We start from the raw sequence: 15,960 nt of genomic DNA on the forward strand, positions 1-15,960 counted from the left end.
GGCTTCTAGTGACCTCTGGTTATGTCACTGCCATTTGGATCCCTCAAATCCTGCTCCACTCTTATAAATACTGTCTTCCTCAAACTTTCTCTGTGAAATCCCATGAGACTGCCACTGAAAAAGAAACCAGGCCTGGTACAGGGCACATCCTGGGTCACACCCTGCCCTGACACTGTTAACAGTGATTCTCACACACTCCTGAGAGCAAGCACTGCTGTTCCCACTCTCCAGAGGGGCAAGAGAGAGGCCATCCCATTCATGAACCACAGCCAGGATTCCAGCCCACCAAATTCATGCTCTGCTCCCCTCCCGGCCCCCCACCCCGTGGCTATACTATCTTTCACATAAACACTTCAGCCAGGGCAGGTCGTCATTCCAGACAGGAAGAGCCTTTAGGACAAATGCGGGGACTCGCTAAACTCCAGGTCCCCACTGCCCAGCACAGTGCCAGGCCCATGGTAGGTTTTCACCGCGGTGGACACAGTGAGTTAGTCAACTCACTTTGTAAGCCACAAAGCACTCTCCAGATGGCAGCTATCCCAGCCTCAGAGGCACAGGCAAGTGGCAGCCTGCTGTCATGGGCCACTTCAGCCAGGACTCCAAGTGCTGAAGGAGGAGAGAACAAGTGACACCACGCAGCCTCTCCTCTTGGCCTCAGCTGGCTCAGCACAGTTTCTCATTATTAGCTCAATCACATGAAATTAACACAGAATGGTGTGTTTCAATTAGTCGCGGGCACTGGGAAAGTGCATGTTTGTTAAGACAGCAGGGCAGCCTGGGGGAAGGGACTTTTTGAGAGCAGAGGTACCCAGGCTCTCGGCTCACTCTCATTAGTGTCTCGGGTCTCCAACCGCTTGCTAATTGCTCCCTTATTCCTCAGTCACAGGAAGCCCCAGCCACCCTAGCTCTGTTCCCAGCTGCAAGGCCGCCACCTTGTCTTTTTTTTACAGAGACTTCTTACTGAGAAGCCCAGCTCCAATTCTCCTTGACCACGAACATATAAGGCAGAACAGAGGGCCAATTGGAAGGGAGATTCCCTCAGAGAGTGGTAGGGGCAGCCCAGCTGCCCTCTCCTCCTCCTCCCCCTCACTCCTTCCCATAATCAGCTTTCCATGGAGACCAAATGCAATAAGGCAGGTACAAAGCCATGTCTCCCCACTTTGGGACAATCTTGCCTCCATCACTGATTTTTTTTGTCCTCATTCCACTATCATGACCTGGCATTATCTTTATGTTTTCTATATTCCACTAGAATTTAAGCCTACCGAGGCAAATAAGCATTTCACCTTTGACCAGGTTATACACAGAATTGTGTGTGTGTGTTCTCAAGGGTGCACATTCATATATTTGTATGCATACACGCTTCTACATACACAGAAACTAAATGTATATGTATTTATATATCTGCACATAGGATTTATACAAGCACAAAGTCATGCAGCATCATGTACCCTGATAATCCACAGGGCATACCCGGACATACCGTTCTCCTGAATGATGTCAGAGGCACACTGCTCCAGCACAGACATGTTTGCCAAGATGGTCACAATCTGGAAAATGGAATTGGAAACTATAAAATAGACACACACAATTCTCACAGCGCTCTCTGAAGGCAGGTCGGCTTTGGGCTACAGAGCTTCCCTCCAGCCTGGCCCCTTACATCTGCCCATCCTTTCTCGGTATTATCGTCTATTCTCGTGGGCCCCTACCTCCCAGATGTAAGTCCCAGTCACTGATGCCCATTAATCGGTCGGTGGCTCTGGCATGGTTGCCTGGGGCCCCCAGTAGACAACAGCCTCACACTGGATGAAGGTGAGGCCTGGCTTTTGGGGTGCAGGAACCCTCTTAGCCTAACCTCTAAAATTCAGACAAAATTGGCAGGTTCTGGGCCCCTTTACCCCTTCTGTTCTGACTTGATCTCCTGACTCTTTGATCCACCTTTGATTGGGGTCACCTATGTCAGTTGTCTTTCCTGATACTAACCTTCGATGCGAAATGAACAAAGGCTGAGCTCGAGGCAGACAGCCTGCCCCAAAGGTGGGTTCTGGTGGGGAAGATTAACTTAGCCACACTTTACAAGTCTATGGTCTATGAACCTCAGTTACAGAGCACCACTGAAGGGCTTTGCCCTTAATGATAGGATATTGACATTCGATGGATATCCAGGATTGGTTCCAGTCTCTCAAGCGTTAACACTCCCCAGTCCTCCACAGCACACTAAAGGAGTCTCATGGCACACAACAAATAATGGACTAAGGAATATCCAACAAGAGGCCCAAACTATAAGTGGTATAAAAAATAAAAAAGTAAACTTGCTGAGGATGGAAGTATGGGCGCTATGAATAGAGAGGGCCTGTAATACTGTTCCCAAAAGAAACCACATAGTGAGAATGTGCCCGCCTCTATAGAAGCAGAGTGTGCACAGGTGGCGATTGAAATACACAGTGAACTAAAAAAGCATGCCTCCATGTATGAGTCCACTCTTCACACAGCTTCTTTCAAGCTGGTTGGACAGTCTAAGCAGGATCGGTGCTTCTGCCTTTGAGATGGTAAGTGGTAGTGTGCAGAGGGCAGTATAAGAGGTTTCTGTCCTTGGCATGGATGGTACAGCAGAGTTTGCCAAGAATGAGCATTCGATAGATTTTAACTGTTTTAATGTTAGCATATCACTCTCCATAATATACCATCCAAAAGATCTCTTAAACAGAAAGGGGAAAGTGCCATCATAGTAACAGAATATCTATCTCACACTCCCTCTCAATACATGCTGACCATAAAGGCAGCATCTCTATGTATCAGGTTCTCCCAACTCAGATCTGGTCAGGGACTGGATGGGTAAGTAGAGATTGGAGTGGGGTGCTGGAAGAAGAAAGGGAAATGCCTCAAAAGCCTTATTCTGAAGTCAGCTACAATGCCCAGGGCTTCACGAGAGGAGTGGTAAGTATACATTGAAAGTTCTTTTTCTCCAGCAGTATTTGTGGGGTCAGTGGAAGAAGTTAGAGAGAAAAGATGGGCTATAGATGAGGCACTGAATGAAGGTTCCCCAAAGAGAACCCGTAAGAGAGACACGAGGGTCAAGTCTGTCAGATTATTGTGCATCTGGCTGTCTCTGGACTGTTAGTAACAGCAGGAGCACAGCCTGTTCCTACCACACAGGGGCTGCTGTGCCCCACTCATCACCAGACATTTCTGCATTTCTGAATACAGACTCTTGTTTGACCTGCACATTCATGGAAAAAAGGAAGGAAGGGAGGGAACAAGGAAGGAGGGAGTAAAATAAAACCTTTGTCTGCAGCGAAGACTTCATTATATGGCAATCATTAGCTGAGTCACAGACACCAGGTAGGTCTTTGTGTTGGACTAATTTAGATCCTGTTAATGAAAATTACTTCCTCCTTACAGAGCCTGTACCCCATGTGGTTTTCTGAGGTGCAGATGAAGTAATCAATTAAGCACAATTTGAATAAATGCCAATTATACCCTGCTTGGAGTCTCCCTTTTGAAACACACTTGTGGGCACTGTTATAGAGAGTGGAAAGAAGCCAATGTTTTCACCTAGCTGTTAGGCCCACAACTACAGCTTTTAAGGACAGCTGGTTTACCTGGCTGGAAGCAAGCTAGCAATGCTGCCAGAATAAGGAATGCAGGAGCCAGGTCTACAGTTTCTCCTGGCCTAGGCTTATTCAACTGATGTAAAATTAAGGCCCGTCCTTCTATAGTTACCTGGTGAGCACAGAGGACTTGACCTCAAAAAATACTCTAGATGAGAGGTAGTGTAGGCCCAGATCTTGGCTCCATCTCTTTATCCACATGACACTAGCAATGGTACCTAACCTTCTGTGCCTTGGTTAATGAAAGGGTATGTGTTTCCTATTGCTGCTATAAGAGATTACTGCAAACTTAGTAATGTAAAACAATTGCATTATTTTATCATGCTAGAGGTCTGAAGTTCTAAACAGATCATATTTGGTTAAGATGAGTGCACTTAAGTTCTAAACAGATCATATTTGGTTAAGGTGAGTGCACACACATGCACGCACATGCGCCCCCCCCCACATTAATTCTGGAGACTCCTGGAGAGAACCAAATGAACTGCAATCTGTGTGACATGGATTTAACGCTCCCATCACTCTCAAATTGGAGAGATGTTTTAGTGCTACCAGAGTTTGAACACCAGCATCCAAGTGACAAGTTGAGAAAGCCCCAAGTTAAGGAGAGACTGCAATTGCACACAGGTACACACATCTGCATACACATATCCACCATCCCCACATATTTAAGTAAATGAATAAATTAACAAATAAGTAATTATTTTTAAAAGGCTGCATATTCTATATATCTTTCAATTTGGAGACTGCATCTTTAATCCAACTTTTCTAACTCTTTCCATTCAGCCCACAACATTCCTTATCCTAAAATGAGAGACAAGAATTCTAATAATGAAACCCTAGCCATTTTCTCTGACTCCAGTTCCCTCTCCACTTCACATACAAGTATGTGTCATTACAATGGACCCACCTGGATAAATTCATAGATTTAGAGTCTTAATGAATCACTCTGTGCAAAATCCCCTTTTGTATGTACAATAAGTTATTCCTTGATTTGGGGGAATAGGGATGGGTGTCTCTGTGGAGCATCATTTGGTATAAGCATCACAGGAGATAAAAATATTATAAGCATTCACTGTGTTTTATCAATCACCCAGAATACTTGTTAAATTAAACAAACACAGCTAGGCCGTGGTGGGGCACCAATTTATTCCCACAACTGGGGAGGCAGAGCTAGGTGAATCTCTGCGTTCTCAGCCAACCTGGTTCACAGAGTGAGTTCCAGGATAGTCAGGGCTACACAGAGAAATCCTGTCTTGAAAAACAAACAAACAAACAAAACCAAACATAGCTTGCCTCCAAGAGGCAGGGCCTGGAAGGACCCAGACCTGATGACTGATTCAAAGAGCACTAGCAATCTGACAGCCACATGAAGGGGCTGAACACTGATGTTACCAAGAGGTACGGGGAGTGGTAGATCCTCTCGAGGGAATGAAAGGTTTCATATTTGTGGGACCATATTGGAAGACTTGATCCCCATTTGGTGGAACTGTTTGAGAAGGAACAGGATATGTAGCCTTGGAGGAGGTGTGTCACTGGGGCAGGCTTTATGGTTTCAAAAGCCCACATTATCCCATTCAGCACTCTCTACCTCATGCTTGTGGATTAAGATGTAAGCTCTCGGTTACTGCTCTAGCACCATGCCTGTCTGTCTCCCTGCCATGATGGACATGGACTCCAACCCTCTGAAACTATAATCCCCAAAGAAACTCTTTTTTATAAGTTGCCTTGGTCATGATGTTTTACCACAGCAATAGAAAACTAACCAAGGCACAGCCCTTCCTAGCTAGACAGGTGGTCTGGCCTGACAGGTCTTATGACACAGAACACTTGATGTAAATCTAGCAGTAAGCCATGGGTACTTCTATGTTGCCCAAGGATTCAGACAAAAGAGCCAATGTTCACAAATTTGCAAAACTGTAATTAACATTACTCTTTAATCAGAAGCTAGTCAATAATGTCAAACATGGCTCTGGAATCTTCTCCTCCTTCTCCTCCTCTTCCTCCTCCTTCACCTTCTCCTCCTTCTCTTTCTTCATCTTTTTCCTTCTTCCTCTCTCTCTCTCTTTTATAAAGTGTGTCCTTATATATATGTATGCATGCATGTATTTGGAAGCCAGAGATCAATCATTCTCCACCTGTATATATTGAGTGGTCTGCCCTGAACCTAGGGTTTGAAACTCAGCTAGGATGAGTGACTAGCAAGCTCCATGGGCCCACTTGTCTCCTACTTCTGGCACCAAAACTACTGGTATATGCTTCTTTGTTCAGGTTTTATGTTGGCTCTACAGATTTGAATCAGGTTCTCATACTTGAGCAGTAAGGATTTTACCAACTAAACTATCTCCTTGGCTCCAGATTATAGTACTTTTTGACCTTACACCACACACACACACACACATACACCTTCCATGTGTCCATACACAACCTGAAGCCATACATGCCATCCATTACTTCACACCATACAGCATTCCTCACTGCATTAACTATATGTCCTAGACCTCATTCCTGCCCTAAATTAGACATCTCCATCTAGACCCATCCCAACCTATTCTATTACAGTTACCTACCCTATTCACTACTGAGTACCTACTTTGTTCTAAATAAAAGCTTTATGAACACCATCCCATTTAATCATATAAGGGTCAGAGAAGAGAAGAAATGTTATTATTTCCATTATACAGATGAGAAAATTGTGTCTTAGAGAGATTAAGAGATTGGTCCAAGGTTACACAGCTAGGAAACAACAGAGATAGTATCTGAACTAATGCGAACCTAACCTCCAAAACTTGTGTCATTTCTACTCTAATTTACTACATGGCAGAGACTTATAAACTTTTGAGACATAAGTCACTATTAAAACTCCCAATAATATGCATTTGTGATCAATGGATTCCTGATAAGCAGTATTGACACTGAAATCCCAGAAATGATACAAAATGTGGTCATTCTAAAGTGTCAAACAGAATACCAATGTCTATGGAAATGTAGGCAGCACACTGCCTCTGTGAAAACAATTCACAGAAAGGCTTGTCACATTTCTGTTGTAAGTACCCTCCAGAGGTCATGGACACTGCTTCTGCAAGGCCTTAGAGGCTATCCTTCCCTTCCCTGTTGTGTCTGTGGTTAGATCCCTGTACAACACAGCCTCTGTACCAACACCCCATGGGTGTGAAGTCACAGCACCATAAAAGCTGCTAGTTGAACAGGGTATTCTTTTTTTGTTTGTTTTTGTTTTTTCAAGACAGGATTTCTCTGTGTAACTTTGTAGACCAGCTGGCCTTGAACTCACAGAGATCTGCCTGCCTCTGCCTCCTGAGTGATTAAAGGTGTGCACCACCACTGCCTGGCATATTTGTTTTTTAAGATATGGTTTTAGGTTGCTTCAAACACTCTAAGTAGCTGAGGGTGACTATGAACTTTGGATCTTCCTGCCCTTACTTCCCAAGAGCTGAAATTATAGGCATGTACCACTCTGCCAAGTGTGGGAATCAAACTCTAGGTATGCAAACATTCCACTAACTGTTCTGTGTCCCCAGCCAAGGACAGTCTTCTTGGTATCTGATAGCCAGATATAAGTTGTACTATCTTCTTCTAGATTAGCAGAAGTAGATGGAAGACCCCAGACCCATGGCTATCTTCTGGGGTCTATATCCAAAAGTGAGTACAGAATGAGCTTTGGCAGTGAGGTTTCCACTTGACAAATTAAGTGGACTTGGCTTGCCTAGATGATGGAGGAGTTCTCACTGTCCAAATAGAGGTTCACTAAGTACATGTAGAGCCAAGACCAGAAGGCTTTGCACAGCATTGGCGTCACTGGCATGCTCATTACCGGAAACCTCATGGGGCATTTAATTTCTTAAGTATTTCAGGGGGCGGTGAGCACTTCAGAGCCCAATTCATCTTCTTTGTCTTCATTACAGAGAGCCCTCTGATCACCTTAATCCTCTCTCTGCCATAGCAAAGGGCCATTTGTTTCTTTAATGGGTATGCTCTCTCTAGCTAAGTGGCTGCTTAGAGCCAGGGCAAAGGGTGAAGCCATCCTGAGGACAGTGGGAGATGTGCCTGGCTCAGGCAGGGGGACAGAAAAAAAGCCTCCTGAACCCAGATGCAGGGAGAGTGTCCCTTTGCCTCCTATTTAAACATATTCTCACTCCTATGAGGTACCCTTGGTGAGAGACTTCATGAGAGGGGCTGCCACTCCTCATGGTCAGGTAAGTGACTCAGCAGAGACATGGACCATTCACACTGGAAGCAACACCACATTTTACACACAAGGAGGCTGCACTCAGCAGGCTCTCACTTGCTGTGTACAGCGTGAGCTCCAAGGGGGCATCCACAGACTTTACAGCATATTTGTGCCAGTCTACACCAAGAGTCTACATTCACTGGTTCATCTGATCCCTTCATAGACTCTGCGATTATATGTACACATTTTACAAATGCAGAAAGAATGAACTGCCCAAAGTAACATGATTATTTACAACAAAGATCTGCTGAATCCAAAGGCCTTGTGTCTTACTGTGTCCCTGTTGGATCTCATCTGACATGAACTGAGTAAGCCTTGGGTAGGGCACTTGAAGGTGAAGGTTCTCTATATCAGGTCATGTGGCAGAGAGGCTCAAAAGGAGCTAAAGAAGAAGACACACAATGAAGACCATCACAGGGTAGACCCTCCAGCCCTGTGCCCATATCTAACACCTAGAACTACAATAGGCACTGGGCATCAGAAGCCAATCAACCAGGAAAACAACTAGGCCATGTGAACAGGATCTCTTCCTGTTTCTACCTTGAGTATTTGTGAGCTGTTCTAAGAGCTAAACTATGTAAGTTTGAGCCTCCCTAGGCTTCTCACCTGGTCCCGAGTGTAAGGTGTGTCCACTCTCTGCTTGTCACTGCAGGCTTCCAGGAGGACACGGATGGCATTCAACTGTAGAAGCATCTCACAGGCCATTTTGTCAAAAAAGGTGATGTTGGCAAGGGCCGCAGAGGCCAGCAAGAAGACTTCCCCTGATGAGGCCTCTTGGCACAGTTCTGGATAGTGAAAAGGAAGAAACAGCTCAGGGTCACGTGTTTGCACATGACTGATCTTCCTTGAACCCCACAATAGCTCTGGGAGACTATTTGGGTGGGAGTCTTGATACTCTTTTTGGAGATGAACCAATTAGTTACTATAGAGGGAACTCTGCCATCTGCATAGGTAGCAGACCTGAAATTGGAACATTTGTATGTAATTCCTGCTCACTCACAAGTATTTTATTGAGTGAACCTTAGGTACATGGATTCTTGGGATGGTAAGATGGACCAAACAGGTCACACCATTGCCCTTGTGATATGTATTCTCTGCTATCAGGCAATAGAAAGCAAACCTTTAAGAGTTGATATAAATAATTGTCAATTATGATAAATATGAGAGGGAAAACAGAAAAATGCTAAGGCAGAGAATAAGTGGGGACTCATTGGGTCACACAAGGATGATGCCTCTAAGAATGTCACTGTAAATAAGAAGCCTTAGGAGAGGAAGATATTTGTAAGAAAGACATATTCTACAGGAGAGGAGTGGTGTATGCAGAGGCCATGGGGCAGGAAGGCATTCCCAGGTCTCTAGTGAAAGAAGAAGCTGAAGTTAAAGCAGAGGTTCTGCCTTCCAACCACCTTTCTGCATCTCCTTTGGCCTCAGATGGCAAAGGATATCTGGTTTTATCAGTACTACACAAGCTCCTGGTTACCAAGACTCTCTCTTTAGTCCAGTGGTCATGATCCAGCACTAACCAAATGTCCCTACCTGCCATTTGTTATTGTGCTAAAGTCTTTTAGAAGGACCGTGTCCATCCCTCCATTACCTAGCTTAGTCCTCTTGACCCTCACAGAACCTGCAACAGATAAGATGCCCACCTCAAGAGACACAAGAGGCTCTGTCCATGGTGCTGCTTGCCCCAATGGCCCTCACTTTCCAGTCTCAGCTGTAATTTGGGTCACCAGTCAGGATGTGACAGGTGAAGCCTGTCCCACATGAAACACTTCTACAGAGACAGATAAAGGAAGGCCACACTCCAGAAAATAGCCCCAGAAAAGGAAGAAAGTTCAGACAAAGATGAGCTAGGCCCCATGCTGGTCTATACTTGAGAGTTCTGACACTGCAGCTGGCATCCTCACGAATATAGTTATAGGTCCCCCCTAAAGTAGGATGGACAGGAATATCAGCCAAGCACCTGAGGTCTTCTATGTGCTGTGCCATTGTGTTTGGACCCATTCTCAAGGGAGAAAAGGACATGTACAGATTTAGAAGCTTAGTCTCAAGGGAAAAGCCACAGGTGCAATTTCTTGAGCATTTACTCTGGGCCAAGAGCTGCTTTAGGTTTTCACATCATTCAGTCATCTGATCTTTAGACTAGTCCAATTTTGTTGTGACTTCATAAATTAAATACCCGATGCTATGATTTGCTGAGATCTTACAGCCAGCGGGGAACAAATGTAAGCCAACCCAATTCCAAACTCCCCGTTCTTCCAGTACTTCAGGTTGTCTCTTCTGTCAGCCTCTGGACTCATTCTCTATGATGCCCCCATAGACATAGGTTTCAGTCCTATTGCCTCTAAAGTGTTCTTTCCCAGTAGACATGACTCATTCTCTGTGATACTCCCATAGATGCAGGTTTCAGTCCTGTTGGAATGGTAATTCCTACTGCCTCTAAGGAGTTCTGGTCCCTGTAGACCAGCCCAGATGTGACCACCAAGCATCTAGATCTCATCACTCAGGGCTGGGACCATAGATTAGCCAAGTAATTAAAAGTTCCTCACAGCCAATGCTCCCCTCATCCCGACTAGGGAAAATCATTGGGGGCATCTGACTCCTTCCAAGCTTGCCTCTCTATATCCAGGCTGTGGTATGGGACCACTCTACAGCCAGATTTGTCCCTAGGTATAGCACTGCCCCTTGTTCTCATGCACTCCCCATTGATGCTGACACATTGATTATTAGCTCAGCCATCTAAGTTCCTTTTAAAGTTGCTGCACATTTATTTGAACTACAGTCTGAGTCACCTGGGATGTGTTAGGAAGATTAAACTGAGGATTTCAGTGACTCATTTTTAAATGTTTCCAGGGAATGGCAAGAAATTGGAGGTCTATTTCCCACCAAAGAACAGAGCTCTGGCATCCTGCCCAGAAGATATACCCCATCTGCTGACTCTGAGAGTGGACTGGACTATGCATCTTCATGAGGATGGGTTAAATACAAAAGCTCTTTTTCTGCAGGAATAAATGTAGTCAAGTCAAAGAAACAGAAATGGGCAGGCAACAAATGTGAAGGGTTGTTTGGGTACAAAGGCTGACACACTTTGGCTTGTTTGTTATTTGGGAGAGCTTCTACACAGTTAGCATTTAGTTCTTATCTTAAAATGTGTCAGCCTTCCCCACAAGACAATAATCAACTGCAGTTTACCCAAGCCTGTCCACGTTTAGTCTGTGCATGTGCTCCCCAACTTAATGCAGGTCCCAGCGGTTCTTGTTTGCTTCTTCCATCCAGTTCCCTTCAAGTCATTTCTTTCCTGCCAGGCCATGGTGGGAGACCAAATATGAGACCCCTAGCATGGTGGACCCTAACACTATTTCTTAGTCTAAACAAAAGTTCTTACCTTTTCTGGACCTACACCTTTCCAATGGAATAAGCACTGGGCTTTGTGGTCTCCTAAGCTCCCTCTAGCAGGGTTCTCTGCAGATTCCATGTTTTCTTGACTTTGGATCAATGTAGATGTCTGTTGGCACACCCATCTCTCCAAACCTGATCAGGGTCGACCATAAAGTTCACATAATTTATGTCTCCCACATGCGAAGTTCTTTCTGGCAGTAAAATTCTAGAACCAGAAGGCCTCTTTAGAAAACTGAATGGCTGTCCCTCATATAGGAGGAAAATGTTGAATGAGAGTTACACGATGTCCTGGTGAGTGGTAGAATTGAATTGTGTCAATCTCACACAGGCTGGCTGGCCAGTATCTGTTTGTTGATGGATAAGTGAAAAGTCAGAACTCAACTTCAGCTGGTCCAACTCCTATCCCAGTGTCCTACACTGTCTCTATATCCAGGCAGATGCAGATATTCCCAGACCTGCTGTGGTGATTCCATGAGTGAGTCCTAATTAGTGTTCATTTCATTTTGAAATTAAAGACAGAGATAGAGATGGTGAGTAACAAAAGTATGAAAGGAATTAGAAACACAGACCTCTCCAAGCAAGTTTTCTGGACATTGCTACCCAGATCTGTCCTAGTTTCTGCAGTTCTGGAAAGCCTGGAGAAAGGGAATATTATAGATAGTGGACTATGAATCTCTCTCCCGACAAGCATGCATAAGTCTGAATGGGAATACCAAGAAAAGTCAGTATGTTCATTGTTCATGGCCCCAACATGCAAGACCAGATGCCAGCAGGCTGTGGCAAGCTAGTTCTCTCTGGGAAGTCATTTGTGCTAATCAGCACTGCTTCAGTCAGCCATCGGGAGCAATGACTGAAATTTTAGGAACAAAACCTATTGAAGTCAAAGTTTGAGCCTAGACCCCCACGCTCTGGATGCTCTAAAAGGCCACAGGATCCCTAACTTATTATTCAAGTTGATGCTAAAGGAGCTGCATGCATTTCAATAGGAGACTCTTGACTACAGGGTTCCTCAAAGCTGACTCTGATTCATTTATGGTGACCTTTCAGCTAGTGTGACTATCTTTGCTGATTGTGGGTTGTTAGTTTGGTGAGAAGTAGGTGGGAAGGTCTTCCTGGTCCTTCTTGAAGACTGTGCTGAGATTGTCTCACATAAGGGTTCCCCCCAACCCAGGATAACTCACTGATGAGGGCTGTCACAATCTCCTCCATGTTCTCCAGGAAGCTAGTGAGGTGCTGGGTGAAGGACAGATGTGGGGAGGTAACCTGGGCCACCACGGCTGCAGCCTCAGCTCGAGTGGCCTCTGAGTGGCTGTCATCAGTCAAGATGTCGGCCAAACACAGGATGCCATCTACCTGCAGATGGAGAGAAAAAACTTCCTTGTGTATCTTGAAAGGGAAGGTGCCACTGCTTATGACAGTCAGGAGGCAGAGCCAAATCCTGACATCCTAAAAAATCAACCTTCACTTCTGAGAACAATTCACACCCCTTGTGGAGTTAGAGAAGACCCGAGGATGAACCCCTTCCAAAATGACCTGAAGTTGAGCATTTAAATGCCTCCGCTTTGAGCCTGGGAAAGATAAGTGACCTTCCCCGAACTTTCTAGATAGCAGACAGCAAGCCAAGTGTCTAGGGACTGACCTTGGCCATGTATCACTGAAAAATGCAGTCAAAACAATGGTTACTTAGTGATCTTTTGACCCTGTACTCTAAGCCAGGCTCCATCTTTCATGCTGTATGACTTCACATCCCTGACACTGTTTCCTCACACAACAGCAGGGTGTCAGGAAGCCAGGAGATGGGAAAACAGGTGATGATGCCCTACAGAGAAGATGAGTTCAAGAAGTTTGGGCTCCCTCCTCCTGCCTTCGCCTTTTGAAGCAGGCTGAGCTCAGTGCCCTCCACTGTGTTCCCCATAGAAAGGGTGCTGCTTCCACGGAAGCCTTGCTCTCTCTACAGAATCAGAGAAGTTACAGTCTCCTGGGACATACATCCAGGAAAAGGTTTGTTCCCCAGCCCTACCCAGCCAGACCCACTCTAGGCACAGTAATAGGAGACACTTTTAGAGTGTCCATAGTGTGTCTGTGCCAAGTTCCACACTTAGTAGAATGTGTATGTCATTGTATTGCTGAATCAATCATCCCATTGTCATAGAAAGAAAACCTTAGAAAAGATTGTTCACCTGCCTTGGATCCTTAACTTTCAAACCTGTGGGTTTGGGACTTGAGCTGAATGGTCTGCTCTGCAACATGTGGGTTCTGAATAGGACATTATACTCCCCCCTTGGAAGTCACACTTGAGCTTAAAACTTGCACTCAAGTCAGTAGGTGGGCATGAGGGGGAAGAAGCAGGATCTTGCTGTAGATAGACCATTAGTGTTCTGCAGCTCCTCTGGGATCTAGGATGCTAAGCTGCTGAAGTCTAGTGCTGGAGATGGGACAGAGGCAAGGGAGGAATAGGGAGATGCCTTGACTGATGTCTGCCACATCTGCTACCCACTTGAGCCGCTGGCCTCTGCATCCCTACTTCGTGCTACTAGCTCTAGTGGCCCCAGAGCTCGCCTTTCATTTGATTAATTGCCACCACTACTACCACCCCCAGTCCTGCACCTCCCTTAAATGGCTCTTGGGACCTGAAAGGTCCATTAGCTGTGAAGGCCATTGGCAATTTCAGACTCAAAGGAGACAAATGTGGAAACAAGAGCCCAGGGATTCATCCACAGTAAAACCCACCTGGATGTGCTTAATAAAAGGAACAAACAGCAGTTAGCCTGCCCCTGGCAGGACTGGACTCAAGCCAGGTATTTTATTAACAGGTCCTTGGAGAGGGACCTCGTTTGAGCCCGCAGGGCAGCTGCAGGCCTGGAAACAGGAAGGAGCCTCTCAATTGACTGGCTCACGTCCCTTTTCTTCCTTCGAGCATCAGTCAAGAGTGTTGCTAAGAAGCATGAGGTCCCTAATGGGAAAATATCTCCATCGATCCAGTGCCCTCAAACATGTCTTGACTACAGCTGCCACTGCTACCATGGTCTCTGACTCAGTTGGAACACCAGCCAGACTCAAATAAATATGCTGCCCTGACGCTCAGTACAACCCGAGTTGACAGTCCCAGGACCCAGTGAAACCCAAGGCTCAAATATGAGCCCCTTTCCCCAGGCCAGAAGTAAGTGAGTCTGTGGCCTGTGTAAGCACAGGCCAAGTGCCAGGCCTTGTGCTGCAGAAGCCAGGTCAGAGTGTCCCTGGTAGAGGAAGTGACTCTCACCAGATAACCATCACGCAGAGGGATTTCCCAAAAGATGCTCTATTTCTGGAAGCCACCCGTGACTTAACACACCCACAATCCAGCTTGAGAAGACAGGTTCCCTTCCTCAAGTTCTTCTGCTATCTTTATCGTATTTTAATGTTAAAGAACATTGTATCTCCAAGTGAGATTGTGGTTGCATCTAATTAACTGTGGGTTACTTAAAAGAGAATCCCTGCCGGGCGGTGGTGGCCCACACCTTTAATCCCAGCACTCGGGAGCCAGAGGCAGGCGGATCTCTGTGAGTTTGAGGCCAGGCTGGACCTACAGCCTCCAAAACAATACAGAGAAACCCTGTCTCGTAAAATCAAAGAGAGAGAGAGAGAGAGAGAGAGAGAGAGAGAGAGAGAGAGAGAGAGAGAGAGAGAGAGAGAGAATCCCTGTGCTCCTCTCAGAGCTAGTCTGCTGTATTCACAGTTAGACCAGGAGTCAGCTTGGCAACAGGTCCACAGTGAACTTGCATGCTGCTCTAGCATTAGCAACACACAATGAAGAGATTATCTGACCATATGTCTACCTGGACCCCTGTTCTGTAAGCAGAGGACCACAGCTAGTTCCCCTTGAGTTGCTTGGTTCTTGGTATGAGTTGGGCTTTTGGGAGATGGGGAAAAATACCAGAAACTAACATTTGACCTAAAACTTGAGGATACACTGTATATGTATGCAAGTAGAATGATGACATTGTAAGCAGGAGGAAGTTGTGAGCAGGCTCAAAAAAGACAGCATTGGAACAGAAGCCAACTCAACATCAATTACACAGATCCTTGACCCCAGGTGATGTGGATCTGATACCCCTGCTGCTCCTGAGTTTCCCAGAGAACCTTTGGGGTCCCGGATATTCAAACGACCCACTTCCCCTTGTCTTGCCTTCTGCTGATATGTTTCAGATACCTCTAAATTATGGACTACATCATCCTTTCAACATGGATCACATTGCAGAAATGATTCCAAACATATATGGCATTCATATTCATAAAAATATCATCTAAGTAAGAGAATATAAGCTTACTTGTTTACATTTGAATACATTGAATATATAAAGGCATAAGGGTAGCATGGCTTATAAAGGATTCCAATAATTAAATGGAAAACTATTGGAAGATCTATGTATGCCAAATATTCAGAAATTCTAAATCACAGAAATGATGTTAAGCTAACGTTTCTTCTTCATCTCATCTTCCTGATCACCTACCACTAAAAAGGCCTTATCCTGGGTTCTGTGTTGTTGATGCCCTTGTTTTCATTAGATCTCTGTCTAATAAAGTAAGATTTGTGGGTTTTATAACTGATATAAGTGGTGCTAGAGTCTACAAAGGGATTTTCTTTCTCCCCCAGACGTCCCAGTGTTTATGAAACTCCTTCCCATCACCATGTGTGTCTGTGGTGAATCTGTTTTCACAGCTATA

At 45.3% G+C, this 15,960-nt stretch overlaps 1 protein-coding gene across 2 annotated transcripts in view; it reads right to left on the minus strand.

Moving 5' to 3' along the window:
- Window positions 1–15,960, minus strand: part of Insc (INSC spindle orientation adaptor protein) — a 97,447-nt gene that overhangs the window by 7,360 nt on the left and 74,127 nt on the right. For both annotated transcript variants that reach the window (XM_040756044.1, XM_040756038.1), the window contains 3 exons: window positions 12,438–12,609; window positions 8,464–8,642; window positions 1,484–1,550 (listed from right to left, as the gene is read on the minus strand). In XM_040756044.1, the coding sequence (XP_040611978.1) occupies window positions 1,484–1,550; window positions 8,464–8,642; window positions 12,438–12,609 (418 nt within the window). The remainder of the gene's footprint in view (window positions 1–1,483; window positions 1,551–8,463; window positions 8,643–12,437; window positions 12,610–15,960) is intronic.

This window comes from Mesocricetus auratus, unplaced genomic scaffold (genome assembly GCF_017639785.1).
Source record: "Mesocricetus auratus isolate SY011 unplaced genomic scaffold, BCM_Maur_2.0 Super-Scaffold_4256, whole genome shotgun sequence".
In the NCBI taxonomy this organism is placed as follows: Eukaryota; Metazoa; Chordata; class Mammalia; order Rodentia; family Cricetidae; genus Mesocricetus; species Mesocricetus auratus.